At 59.2% G+C, this 14,369-nt stretch overlaps 1 protein-coding gene across 1 annotated transcript; it reads left to right on the top strand.

Moving 5' to 3' along the window:
* Window positions 1-7,147: 7,147 nt before the first annotated feature.
* PNMA8B (PNMA family member 8B) lies at window positions 7,148-11,233 on the top strand. Its single transcript, XM_039881644.1, has one exon. The coding sequence runs from the start codon at window positions 7,610-7,612 to the stop codon at window positions 9,500-9,502; it is 1,893 nt and encodes a 630-aa protein (XP_039737578.1). The 5' UTR covers window positions 7,148-7,609; the 3' UTR covers window positions 9,503-11,233.
* The last annotated feature ends 3,136 nt before the right edge of the window (window positions 11,234-14,369 follow it).

Genomic DNA, 14,369 nt, shown 5'->3' with positions numbered 1-14,369 from the left:
ATCACGCATGTGTGGCTGGCTGAAGGCCGCTATTGTCTTCTGCTATGTGAGGAGCCATGTGGTCCCCTGGAGTGCAGAAGGGGAGCCCAAAAAGGGGAGCAGAAGAAGTGTGCACAATACTGTGCTCCCCCCAACAGGACCACACTTCGCCCAACAGAGCTGCGCTCCGCACAATGGAGTCGGCGCCTGCTGTTCCATTCCCGTGTCTGCCTCGCGTGCATTCTTCCGACGGGGTGTCTCACCATCGAACCTTCCCTTCTCGATCGGCAGCGCCGCTGACACTTGGTGCAGCCGATGTGATGAGCTCGGCCCTCACACCAACTGACACACAAGCTGACTATCGGATTCTTCAGGGCTTGTTATAGAGATCTGCCCCTCATCCCATGGCAGGAGCTGGTTAAACAGTCTCCGAGGCTCTCTCTGCTTCTACTGGTAGAGCCTGGAGTCGGTAGGGCAGGTTGTCAGGAAGAGAAGATGGACACTAGGCAGGGAACATTGGAATCTATTAGTTTTAGCTGGAACCCATGGAGAGAGACTGAACCCTGCTTAGCCATTCGTGGCCTCCAGGACTCCTCCTCTGAAGAGAATGTCCTGCAGGAGGAGCTTCTTTCCTTCGTGATGAAGTCAGCTTGCTCCTGGCTCAGGAGTTGGAACAGCTGTGGGAGGAGGAGGTGGGAGCTGGGAAAGCTGTGGGCTTGGCTGCTACCCCACATCGACAAGGAGGTCAGAGAGATAAGCAGCCCACCACCGTGAGTTGCAACAGCACCTGGTGCCTACCCACACCTGCCGAATGCAAAGGCCTGTGGCTTCTGCCTCCCGTATCTCTCGTGCAATGTTTCCGGGGCCCATACTAACATGAAACGACTCAGGGAAGCGATGCTAAGAAGCATACTTCAACCTAACTAGATCGACACATTGCAGATCTGTCGCTAGTGGGACCAGGACCCTGGGCTCCCCTTTGGCTGTGGTCGGAGGCCCTGACGAATGCGGAAAACAGATGGACGTGGTGCCTCTAGTAGTTTCCAGACTTCTAGCCTTGGTGGTACAGAAGGGGGTGCCAACGGAGTAGAGAAGCAACGGATGAAGTATGGACACTAACTCAGAGGAGTAGAAGTGCTGGTTGACGAAGCGAGCAAACCGTGTGGACCATGACACCGAAACTTCTGGACTTTAGGGCCCATTACGTCCCTTCTAAGGACTCGCCCACTTACTCCCTTTTTCTTACTGATTGGGGCCTCGTTTTTCTCTCGAGGGTTCTCTCATCTTATGGATCCTGGTGTCATGTAGTCTTGTCATGGCTCTGGAGACAAATATTTTAGCAGGAGAACACAGCCAGGTTGATCATACCTCCAACATCAATCCCAATTTGATAAACTTATCTTCCTTTGTCGCTGACTCTATCCATGTCACCATGATCTCTGTCGCAGGTGAGGAAGCCACCTACTCACCTGGAGCCCTGTTCCCACCTTTTCCCCTCCCGGAATCCACTCCCCACCCTCGGCCAAAGCGATCTTTCTAAAGCAAAATCCAGACGGGTCACCCTGTCGAAGACCCTCCGATGGCTCTCCATTTTGCACGCAATAAAGAGACATCTCAATACCTTGATTTCACTTTGGCTTCATCTCAGGACTCTGTGGAATCTGCTCACTGAGACTCACCCTCCTCTGGCCCCTCTCGGACCCTCCAGTTCCCCAAGACCTTCCCCTCCTTCCCATGCAGCATAACCAGGAGTGAGATCCCAAAAGAGGGGGACGAGGAAGAAATGAGGATGTGCCTGCTACACGTCCCGGGGCCAGAGCTGAGGGAGGAGAAGAAAGGAGACTGGAGCTTTAAACAGGACGGATGCACTTGTTTTTACCCCTTCGCCAAATGTGATTGGGCCCGGCCTTACATGTCACTGAGGGATGGGCAAGGGAGATTCTAGGTGGCCCATACAGGCGCCGAGCGACTGGAATAAAACTAAAATGTTTCATGTCTCCTCACCCCCTGCAACCTACTCGGTTTCAGACCTCTCCATTAATTAGCCATGTACCAGAGTGTCAGCGTGTATGCCTCGGAGATGGGGAAACCCATATCTCATTGGGTTTTGCTGCCCAGTTAATTGTTGGGAAGGGAGCTGGCCCCTTCTGCTAGTTCTGTTTCTTCTGGAGGAGACAGCTCCAGGTGGAATATTAAAAATATTTAAACCGGTATGCTCAGGACCCAGCCGTCAGAGAATGCTGGCTGAAACCAGCGTCATAACAGGAACCCGGGACCCAGGTGGACTATCAGACTTGACTCTGGGGCTTCTTACACTGCAAATTGCAGCAACACCCCTGCTCTTGACCTTTCTAGGGCTGGGCTGGGCTGGGCTGGGCGGGATGATCCTAGGGTGGGGATAGAGATGGAAGCAGAAAGGACACGGGGTGTAAATCAGTGACAGGGCAGTCCCAGGATGCTCTGGCTGAAAGTCACAAGGGGCGGGGCATCCCGGACGCTCCCCGCTCCCACTGCCCAGAGAATAGAGAGACCAGGCCGGAATACTTAGTTCACTTTACTGGGGGATCCCGGGAGACACAAGTGCACAAGGAGAGGGGCCTAAACTGCCGCGGGAGAAGACAGAGGGGTCACACGCGGAGCCCCGCCCCAGCCCAGGCACCTCCGGAGGCCACTGGGCCAGGGCCAGGCCCTGACGTCCATGAGACCCCAGGGAGGCGGGGCCTTTCTCCCCAGCCCCACTCCGCCCCCATCCATGGTAAGCTCGTCTCCGTCACAGGGTGGTGGTACCTGAGGCCGAGGGGGCCAACTCCAGGAGCCCCCGAGTCCGCTTCTGCGCCTGGGCGTCCCGAGGTGGGGCTCGGCTCAGACAGTCCGGTTGGGCTGCGAGGACACGCCCAGGCCCCTCTGCCTTGCTCAGGACACGCAGGGAAGACCTTCCCGGCACGGGGGGCTGGTCACCTCTGGGGGACGGGAACCGGGACACAGATACACATACAGCCCCCAAGACTGGTGGGGCGTCCAGTGGAGGTCGCTACTGAGGGAAAACATTGAGATGGGCAGAGAGGGCCGAGGCACACGTCACCACACGGACACTGAGAGGACATGGAAGCAACTGCATTTGGGACAGCAGGTGACGACTCCAGCAGCGCCGGGCCAGGTTACTGGAGGGCGGGCGGAACTCCGGGGTTGACTGCAGCTCCCTCCCAGGGGCGTTTCCTCCTCTCTAAACACAGGACTTGGGGCAGATTTTACACTGGTCAGGACCAGCCCAGTAGCGCGGTAAGTATCGGTTGTTGGTGTTAATCATTCTTATTATGATAATTCCTGTCTGTTGAGCCTGCTGTGGCGCTGCATTAGGGATTTGCTGGTCCAGGGCGCCCTCTGGTGGGCACAAGGAGACACAGCTCAGGGAAGAAGGACAGAACCAGACGATTAAATTTTAGAGACCCTCCCTTCCTCTCTCCCCCACTCCCTCCCTTTCTCCCTGCAGTCTTTCCTTTCTTCCTTCTACACACATTTCCTCAGGACCTGCCTGCTCCCACCTAGCTGGAGACCCAGAGATATATCTGTGGAGACCCAAAGATATAGAGATATAGAGACGGATATAGTTCAGCCCTGCTTTCCCAGGAGGAGGGCGAGGCCTCAGTGTGCAGGACCTCGGAGGCCGCGGGGAGGTGTCTGCGCTTTCTCCCCAGGGCCTTGGGGAGCCACAGAAAGGTTTAGAGCAGGGGAGAGGCAAGGCCAAGTTTGTGATGTCTTGAGGAAGATGAGTGGGAAGAGATAGAGTGAGGCTGAACCCAGGGAGAGGTTGCTGGGTGGGGGTGGCTGGGGTTGGCGTATAGGGTGCTGGAGGGCGTGAGGGGGTGTTCCACCCTGCTGGAGGGTGAGGTACCCACTTCTGCCCCTGGGATGTCGTCCCCAAGGTCCAGTGCAGTGTCTGATGGGGCCCCGACAACACATCCCTGGGACTCAGAGTGTCTCACTAGAGCCTCCTTGCCAGAGGCTGCCCCCTGAGGTAAGGGGTCAATCTGCACAAATCGGCAGTGAACTTAACTCCCACGATTCAATTATAACCCATTGGAGGACCCCTCCCTCAATAATCTTTTCTTATTTGGGAAACATTGTGCTGTAGTCTCTAATGCGGCGGTTCTCGAACTATTTATTAGGTGTCAGGACCGCTTAGATTATCAAAAATGGTCAAGGGCTGCAAGGGAGCTTCTGTTTATGTGGGTTCAATCTGTCAATGTTTATCGTATTAGGAATTCCAACTGAGAAATTCAAAGTATTTTTTTATGAACTCTTTTTTAAAAATAGCAATAACGCACATGTTACACATTCATGCAAATAACACACATATATTTAAATAGCTATATTTTCCAAAAGAAAAACAAATTGAGAAGAATAGCAATGATTTACGTATTTTTGCAAATCTCTTTCGTGTCTGACTCCACAGAAGACGGCTGGATCCGCGTACCTGCGTCTGCATTCAGTCGGTTGCAGGATTGCACACCACGTAGTTTCTGGAAAATTCCACTCATGAGAGAATAAGAGTGAAAAGGGCAAACGATGTCTTAGCATCATTATGAAAATGGGTTCAGACCCATTTTCGGCCTGGTAGGGTGTCCCAAGGTCGTGGAAGATGTGAACTGACTCCCAAGTTCATGACCATTCCTGGGCACCCCACACACTGGGCACCCCTGGAGCGCCCACCTGGGGACTGTGGTGCTCGGATCATGTTTGTAAACCGCACCCCAGGAGGTCAAACTGCTCGCAATAGGAGCTCCTGAAACACACTTCAGATACCTGTAGGTGCCTCTTGGGGCGTCCCCTACACAATCTGCATGCAGCCCAGTGTGTTACATTGTCCTGTCCCCTGGTGAGAATGAAGCCTTAGTCCCAGAAACACTCGGGGCTGGGCGTTGTTCCAACACACACACGCCGTCTCCTGAGTCCTCTGCACCTCATGATAAAGTGGGGACCTCGAGGCAGGAAGAGATGAAATGACTTGCCAGGTTAGCGGCTGCCCGTTAGACAATAGGGCTGCCAGGGAGCATGACAGCGCCTTTGTGAGGAGGTAGAAAAAGGTCCCAGCTCTGAGGTGACTCTTGTAAAAAGTGCCCCTTCGGCTCCTCAGATGGGTAAACAGAGTTCCCATGTGACTGAGCAATTCCAGTCTTAGGTATTTCCCATGAGAAATGAAAACGTATGCCCGCACAGACACTGGGACGCGAGTGTTCACAGCAGCATCACTCACGATGGCCAAAATATGGGAAACAATCCAAATGTCCATCCACTGATGGATGGATAAACAAAATGTGGTATATTCATACAATGGAATATCATTCAACCATAAAAACAGATGGGTGAACCGTGAAAATATGCTGAGTGAAAGAAGCCAGACACACACTCACCACGTAGCGTATGATTGCATTTTCATGCCATCTCCAGGATAGGCAGATCTAGAGACAGAAGGTGGACCAGTGGTTGCCAGAGGTTGAGTTGGTGAGGGATGGTTAAAGGGTACAGGTTTCTTTTGGAGTGATGAAAACGTCTTAAGATTGATTGAGGTGATGGTCGCACAGCTCTGAATGCTGAAGCCACTGAATCGCACACTTTAAATGGGTGAATTATACGGTCTATGAATCTTCATTTTCATGAGCACCTTGCCCAAGTGCCAGCTTCCCGTTTCTTCTTTTGTTATTGGGTTTTCCAGTCATGCAGGGTTATATATAACAGGATGAAGACATGTGTGCTGCACATGTCTGAACACACACACACACACACACACACACACACTCACACACAGACACACATCCCTAATTAATTCCTCAGAATAAATTCCCAATGGCCATGTGCAGCTGCCAAGCCCTCGGATGTGGCTGCTCCAAAGAGCCTTGTTATGAAAAAGAGAACGTTCGATATCTCATTAATAATCGTTTTATATTGATGACAAGTGCAAATGATAATATTTGGTCGGTTTGGGGAGAAATGAAATCTATTCTTAAAACTCATTTCTCCTGTTTCTGTTTATTTATTGAAGGCGGCCGCCAGCCATTTAACATTGCGCATGTGGCTTACGTCTGGGGCCCGCATGGTATGTCCGTTGGGCAACGCTGTTCTAGGCAGAGAAGGCTAACATCCATCTGGGGATCAGGAGGGTGAAAACAGAAGAGAAAATCAGGGAAATCAGAGCTGCAGCCGGGTCGGTAGGAGAGTGAATAAGCCATTCCGTTTGCCGTAGGCCCAGTTGCCATGGTAACCTTGCAAGAGACTCTCTTCCCGCATTAAAAAAAAAAAAAAGTGCTTTGGTTATTTGTTTACTTAGCAGATGCTAACGCAATGGTTTAAGTTCTCGATAAATAATTCCCATAGCCACCTTTTACGGAGCACCAGCTATGCGCCAGCCCCTCCAACAAGTACTTTCCTGGGTCATGCCCTCAAATCCCTTTTCCCCATAGGAACCCTATGAGGTTGTCGCTGCCATTTCACAGAGGACAACAGTGAGGCTTAGAGACGCTGGGGAACCTTCCCAGAGTCACAGCCTGGGGAAGCGGTAGGAACAGACACCCAGCAGCTGTGCGTGGGAAGCGGGGACAGGGTGGGGGGTGGGAGAGGAAGATGGTGAAGCGAAAGTGTCCCCATGTCCCGGTCGGTGGACCCGCTCAAGGCAAATGCTTCCTTGCAGAACTTATGTCTGACGTCACTGATGACCAGACTCCTATAGAAACCATATCCGAAAGCACGGGGTTAATTGCACGTGCTTCGTGGCCAGTGCAGGAACGCAGGCGCCAGCGAGGCCTGATTCTCTCGAATGAGACCTGCACGCCATCGGTGAGATCCACGCACCCTGAATGGTGCCTGCACCTCACAACTGACACATGGTATCCTTACTGAAAAGTCTGTTTCCACTGAATGACACCCATAAACTCCGAAGAATGAGTCCCAGTCCCATTGTGTGAAGCTAGAGCCCTATGATTCAGGTCTCTGCATCTTCGCCCCGCCCGTGAACTTGGCCTTTGTCGGCCCATCACTGAAAATGGTGCTGCCGACGCCTACATCTTGGTTTGGTCCTGCGGGTTAAGGGCTGCTCGCCAGACCCCCACCCGCGCTCCGGCCGCGTTTCCATGGAGACCGGGCCCCGCTCCGGGAGGGGCGAGCCCGTGTGCGCAGGCGCGGGACCGAGCAGACGCGTCGCAGCGGAACTGCTGAGGTCCGAGCGGAGGGTGTGCGCCCAGACGCGGCTGGAGTCTGGCCCCCGGCGGCTCCCCTCCCCCGCGCCGCTCCAGGTGCCACGGCGCCGCCCTCCCTTGCACCTGGCCCGGCGCTGCGTCACTCAGGCCGGGGACAAAGGGCGGAGCGGCGGGTCCCGCGGCATCCCCGGGCCTGACACGTAAGCCCCCTGCGGATTGTCGGACAGTCCTGGGGAGGGGACCTCGGGAGAGGCCGCTGCGTCAGCGGGCCAGAAGGTGCGGGAGCCCGGATCCCGGAGCCCTCAGCCCAGCCACTCACCTGAACTTGAACTCCAAGCCCTGCGGGGCGCTGTTCCAGAGTGGGATTCGCATAGGGCACTGCAGCCCGCGTCCGCCTCGGGCTCCCTCCTGCCCCGAGACCAGCGCCAGCGGGCGGCACCATGGCCGTGAGCCTTTTGCAGGACTGGTGCAGGGGGCTGGACGTAGACGTGCACAGGGCCCTACTGGTCACCGACATCCCCGAGGGCCTGGAGCAGGCGGCCATCGAAGCCGCCCTGCAGCCCGCCTTCCTGTCCCTGGGCACTTTCAAGCTGCGGAACACGAGAGCCGTGAGGGACGAGAAGGCCAAGGCGGCGCTGGTGGAGTTTGCGGAGGACATTAATCACTCCGCCATCCCCAGGGAGATCCCGGGCAAGGACGGCGTCTGGCGGGTTCTGTGCAAAGACCGCGCGGAGGACACCAAAGTCCTGACGCAGATGAAACGCTTGCTGCTGGATGAAAGGCCCGCGCAGGCGGAGGCGGCCAGGGCCCCCGCGCACACGCCCACCCCTCCCGCCTCGGAGACGGAGGCCCAGGGCTCGGAGCCCACGGCCAGGGAGGCTGGCCTCCCTCCCCCTGTCGCCAGCGGGGCGAGGAGGGGCCGTCGGGGTCGCAGAAGCAGAGCCAGAGGCAACAGGTTGACCCGGAAGGGCAGGAAGCGAGGCCGAGGAGCTCGGCCGTGCCCCGCGGCCCGGCCCGAGTCCGAAGACTCTTCCAGCGACTCTTCCGATGACAGCCTGGGCATCGTGATAGAGGAGATCGCCGAGGACGACCTGAGCGGCGACCAGGACCAGAGGGCGCTGTACGCCACGCTCCAGGCCGCCGCCAAGGAGCTGGCGAAGAAGTGGGCCCTGCAGACAGATGCGGACGACGGCGACGGTCCCCGCGAGTTCCTGGCCCTGGTGACGGTGACGGACAAGGCCAAGAAGGAGGCGATGGACCACGCGGCCGCTGGGGCCGAGTCGGTCAGCCCGAACGTGGAGGACCCGAGGGCGGCGCCTGACTTGGTGGCCCTGCTTGCTGTCAGAGACGCGTCGGACGAGGAGCCGATGGTGAGCGACGCTTCTGAGAGCGAGTCGCAGGAAAACGGGGACCAGGACCGAGAGGGGGTGGGCAACCCCGAGTTTGTGGCCATCGTGGCGTATACAGACCCCTCGGACCCCTCTGCCCGCGAAGAGATGTTGAAAATCGCTTCGGTCATAGAGTCGCTGGGCTGGAGCGACAAGAAAGACACAGAGGATGTCCTTCCGGAGGTCCTGTCCGTCATGTCCAAGGACACGTCCGGAACCCGCGTGACGGTGGAGGAGGCAGGCCGCCAGGTGGACGCCATGGTCCTCAGGAAGGCCAAGGACGACGGGAACCTTCTGGAATGCATTTCTACCTTGGCCGAGCCGGAGACCACGCCCAAGGGGAAGAAGGCCCCGCGTGGGCTCCTCGGGGGCTGGGGCGATGACGAGGAAGACGAGGGGGGCCTCCTGGAACTGGTGGCGCTCCTGGCTGCCCAGGACACGTCCGAGGCGATGAAGGACGGCAAAGGAGAGGCCTGGGAAGGCGGGAAGTTCAAATACGCCAAGGGCAGCCTGCGGGAGGTCCTGGCGCTCCTGGCCGCGCGTGAGAACCGGGAGTCGGAGGAGGAGTCCGAGGGGGCTTCGGACGGGGGCTCGGACGAGGCGTCCGAGGACACGGAGAGCGAGGAGTCGGAGCTCGAGGACCCGGCGTCCAGGAAGCCCCGGGCCAAGCGCGCCCGCACGGCCTCCAAGGTCCTGGGTCAGGCCGGCGCCTCCTCCGGGCCCCGCAAAACCCGACGGGGAGGCCGAGGCCGCGGCGGGCGAGGCGTCACTCCCGAGAAGAAAGCCAAGGACGAAGCGGCGGGCGACAAGAAAAAGAAGCGGCGTGCAGGCGCCGGGGCGCGCGCCAAGGCCGGCGACGCCAGAGGGCAGCCGCCCACCGGCTCCAAGTCGGCCCGCGGGAAGAAGGCTCGTCGGGGCCGAAGGCTGCCCCCCAAGTGCCGCTAGCGGCGCTCAGAGACGGCGTGGCCGCGGCCGGGGATGTGGCCTCTCCCTCCGCGCTCCCTCCGCCCTCCCTCCAGCAGAAGCCGGTCTCCCGCTTAACCGTGCGCTCTGTGCTCTGCTGTGCGCGCGGCGCGCACCGCGGGTCTCACCTTCACCTTCCAGTTCCTCCTTTGCAGGTGGCGCGAGCGACCCTGACAGACGAAGGAGAGAGAAACAGGCACCCCTGGAGGCAGCAGCCCCAGGTGATGGGCTCTTGTTTTAGGGGCACCAGGCAGGCGTGGATTTGGGTGGCCCACGGGGGTGTGTCCGTGGAGATGGGCACGGAGGGAGGTCAGCAGTGCCAGAGAGTTCTTTCTGGTTCTCTGTGGGGCCCGAGTGGTTCCAGACATATGCTTCTGGCCACTGTCCCTCCGCCTCAATCCGTTGGAGCCTGAGGTCTGTGCTGAAGGCTTGGCCACCTGCTGGGTAGTGGGTGTCAGGATGGAGCCGAGTTCCCTGCCTGGGGGAACAGATCATTCGGGATATGCCTGGGCGTGTAACTTCTCCAGAAAGAGAAGCCTGAGAGGCAGAGGGGGCCGCTCCTGGGAAGAGAGGAGAGGTGGGAAGGGGAGGGAGGAGTGGGGGACGCATTACCAGGAGCTGGAGAGGAGGAGGAAGAAAGGGAAGGACCAAGCGGCCCCACCCACCTCGGGTGCAGCTGAAACAAATGAGCCAGCTCCTCAAGGCGAAGGCCACCTGCTGGTGTCCACAGGCTGATTCTATCAGTCGGATTGCACTGTTTTCCAATGATTTGCCACCGTTTTCAGTTTGGGGCAATTCACACCCAGATGATTGGCTTCTCTCTGCAGTGCCAGGCGGCGTCCCTCCCGCAGGCCTCCTCCCTGTGAGCTGACCAGCCCCTGATTTAAGATGATAGGGTCTCCCAGTTCACCCGCTGAGTGAATTAAATACCGGAGGGGACCTGAGGGGACCCCTGAGAGGTGGGGGCTGGTCCGGCCAGCGTGGGAGCTGACCAGGGTCCTAGAGAGGAAGTGTTTAGAGAGGAGGAAACGCCCCTGGGAGGGAGCTGCAGTCCAGCCCTGGAGTCCCCTCCCACCCCCGCCCCCCCCAGTAACCTGGCCTGGCGCTGTTGGGGTCGTCACCTGCTGTCCCAAATGCAGATGCTTCCGTGTCCTCTCAGTGTCTGTGTGGTGACCTGTGCCTCGGCCCTTTCTGCCCATCTCAATGTTTTCTCTCAGTAGCGACCTCCACTGGACGCCCCACCAGTCTTGGGGGCTGTACGTGTATCTGTGTCCCGGTTCCCTTCCCCCAGAGGTGACCAGCCCCCCGTGCCGGGAAGGTCTTCCCTGCGTGTCCTGAGCAAGGCAGAGGGGCCTGGGCGTGTCCTCGCAGCCCAACCGGACTGTCTGAGCCGAGCCCCACCTCGGGGCGTTCAGACGCAGAAGCAGACACGGGGGCTCCTGGAGTTGGCCCCCTCGGCTGCAGGGACCACCACCCTGTGACGGAGACGAGCTTACCATGGATGGGGGCGGAGTGGGGCTGGGGAGAAAGGCCCCGCCTCCCTGGGGTCTCATGGACGTCAGGGCCTGGGCCTGGCCCAGTGGCCTCCGGAGGTGCCTGGGCCCGGGCAGGGCTCCGCGTGTGACCCCTCTGTCTTCTCCCGCGGCAGTTTAGGCCCCTCTCCTTGTGCACTTGTGTCTCCCGGGATCCCCCAGTAAAGTGAACTAAATATTCCGGCCTGGTCTCTCTATTCTCCGGGCAGTGGGAGCGGGGAGCGTCCGGGATGCCCCGCCCCCTGTGACTTTCAGCCAGAGCATCCTGGGACTGACCTCTTGCTGATTTACACCCCGTGTCCTTTCTGCTTCCATGCTTGTGCCCTCGCCCCCAGCCCCCTGCCCTAATCCACCCACAGAAATTCTGCCATGCCCTGGCGTCTAAATGCTCTGTCCCTGGCCTCCTTCCCCAGCTCCAATCTCAGCTGTCCCTTGCTTGCCCTGTCGTATCTTACCAGGTCCCAGCCGTCCATCATCTTTAGGTCCCTGCCACCAAACCCCCTTTGCTGGCCCACCCAACTACACCTTTGGGGCCCCAGCCCTCATCCTCAATCCTGGCTCCGAGCTCGCCTTCCTTCCCACGTCCTGGTCAAACCTCTGCCCCGTTCACTAGCTCCCGTGTCAGTTTCCATCCGATCTTACCTCATCAGACCCCAGCCTGAACACGCCCTCACCCCACCCAGCTCCCGACTCCCAGCCCGCTCAGGGCCCGGCTCTGAGCTCAGCTCATGCCACCCTCATTCTTCCCATCCTGGCGCTTAACCGACATTTCTCTATTCTCTGTGTCCGTCACCTCTGCTCAGCCCCAGCTCCTGTGCTTGATCTTTAAGGCTCATCCCTGGACCCCAGACTAAGAGGCCTCCCCTCCTACCTAGATCCCAGCCATACCCCTATACATGGCTACAGGGCTGCCCGAGGGATCCTCTTAGGACTTATGTCTGATGTCCGATGGAGTTGCCAAAGACCTTATGATGGTCCAGATCTTCTCTAATACCACTGGCCACTTTGGGCCATTTAAACTTAAAATTAAACTTGGACATCCACTTCCTCAGCCATGCCAGCCACATTGCATGTGCTCAAAGGCCCCACGTGGTCAGTGCAAGCAGAGGACATTTCCACCATCGCAGAATGTTCTCTGGGACAGCACTGGTCTGCTCACTCTGTCCCCATTTTAGTTCTCTGCCGCATGGCCCACTCTCTCTGACTTCAGCCACCCCCTTGCTGTTCAGGGAACACGTGGAACATGTTCCTGCCTCGGGGCCTTTGCACTTACTGTTCCCACTGCCCGGAGTGCCCTTCCCGGGATATTTGCATGGAGCTGTCCTTCGAGGGTCACATGCCCAGGCAAGGTCACCCTGACCACCCTGTTAAAAGTCTCAGTCTTCCCGCCCATGCCCGCCTTCTTTTTCAGAGTCTCTTTGTTTCTAAATAGCGCACTGACTGTTTTCGTCAGGGGGCTCGCTAGAGGGAATTGGTGACATGAGTTTTGCAGGCAACGTGCAGAAGGGGAAGTCACGTTGCCCAGAGGTTAGGAACTCAGCGAGCCGCTCCCGCCGCGGGGATGCGGCTGCCCAGAGCCCGGGTCCCGGGGCGGCCGAGGCTCCGCGCGCAGAGCGGAGCGGCCTGGAGAGGGACCCGGGAGCCTTGGCTCACGTCACTGCTGCTGCCACCGCAGCCCCGGCAGCCTCGAGACAGCGTCCCGCTTCTTCCGCTTCCAGCTGCCACCAGCGCCCATGGGCCACCAGCAGCAGCGTGGCTGGCAGAGGAATCGGGACGTGGCTGAGGCCGAGGGTCCCAGCCAGGAATGAGGGGTGGGCGGGCGAGCGAGGGGAGTTGGGCGGGGACGCTCCGGAGACGAGAGCGTGGTGCGTCCTGTCGCCCGCCGCGTCCCCAGCGCCAGGCCAGTGCCCGCACACGGGGCCGCGCAGTTTCCAGTTGTCGAAGGACTGACCGACCGACGGGCTTGGCGAACCGGACTCAGATGCGCCCTGCGAGGAAGGTGCTGGGACGCTGCGCCCTGGCGGGAGGGAGCCGAGCGGCGCGCGCGGCAGCGTCTCGGGTCCAAGGCGCAGCCGCGTAAAGGCCCCGGGATCGCGCGGGAAAGCGCGGCGCGCGGGGCCCACGCAGGGCCCTCGGCAGCGGGGTCGTCCCCGCGGGAGCCCGGAGGTGCCGAGCCCCGAGGACCCGGTGGAGGGAGAAGGCAGCGCCCGGGAAAAGGCCGAGGACCCCGCGCGAACCTTAAAGGACGTGAACCCAGGCCGCGGCGGGGAGCAGGACGGACAGACGCAGGCCCTCGGGAGCGTCACCCACCGGGGACAGATAAGAAGTCTCCTAGAGACGCACGTGGTCCCGCATTAGACAGTGTCGTCTGCGGGGAGAGCCATCGTGTGGGCGGGGCCCGAGGACGCGAGCAGGAGACGGTTCGCAGTCGTCACCTGTTAGGTTGTGCGGGGAGCCCTCACTGAGAAGGCGACATTGGCGCGAAGACCCGAAGGAGGCGAGGGGTGAGGCAGGCGGATACCTCAGGGAAGCGTATCCAGGAGGCGGGAACGGTCGGTGCAAAAGCCTCGAGCCGGGGCCGGGATAGTGAGGGGTTATTCCGGCGTCATCACGACCCCTCCGTGCCCGGCCTCGGTGCAGGGCCTAGGGGAGACGGCGTCTGCAAAACAGGCCACCAGCCTTCATGAGGTGGCCGTCCATTTGGATTCCTCGTGGCTGGTGTTCAGAAGTGAGCCAGGCTTGAAATGAGTATGCAGTCACTGGGGTCGGGGCGTGCTGACAGGGAGTGCCTCCTCGACCTCCTTCCCACTCCCCACCCGCGCGGGCCAGCTCAAATGGAGACAGAGTCACCCCGGGGACGTGACCGGGTTCTAGAACAGCCCAGGGAGAGAAGTCAGAGTTCCGGGAACAGAAAAGGACATCCTTTCTTCTCCAGAGGCTTCTCCAAAGCCTGGTGCCCGCAAGGCCCCGCCTTCCTCAGCGCAGGCTCCGCCCCATCACTTAGGACGCTCCGCCCCCCTCCGTCTAGGCCTGGAGTTAGTGTCACCTCACGCGAGTTGCAGCGCCCTACTTTACCACCAGGGGTCGCTCCAAGACCGCTGGTTAAAATCACTCACTTCCCGCCCCCCACGGCTGTCAGGGGGAGCCCATGGCCCCCGCCAGGAGGAGTTCCGGGACGCACCGGTAAAGTCGTGCGGAGGTGGTGCGCGACCTGAGTGCTCAGGACATGTGGGACACTGGTCCAAAGCCTCGAAGCTCCAAAGCCCCGACTGTTCTTTGACAGAAAGTGGACTTTCCTGTAGAGCAGAGGTCTCTCA

This window comes from Pteropus medius, unplaced genomic scaffold, assembly GCF_902729225.1.
Source record: "Pteropus medius unplaced genomic scaffold, Ma_sr-lr_union100, whole genome shotgun sequence".
Classification (NCBI taxonomy): Eukaryota; Metazoa; Chordata; class Mammalia; order Chiroptera; family Pteropodidae; genus Pteropus; species Pteropus medius.
Note: the sequence above shows the minus strand (reverse complement) of the source record. Positions and strands in the feature narration are given on the sequence as shown.

Excerpts from the sequence above, each read along its gene's own strand:
- PNMA8B (XM_039881644.1), top strand. The coding sequence starts at position 7,610 with ATGGCCGTGAGCCTTTTGCAGGACTGGTGCAGGGGGCTGGACGTAGAC.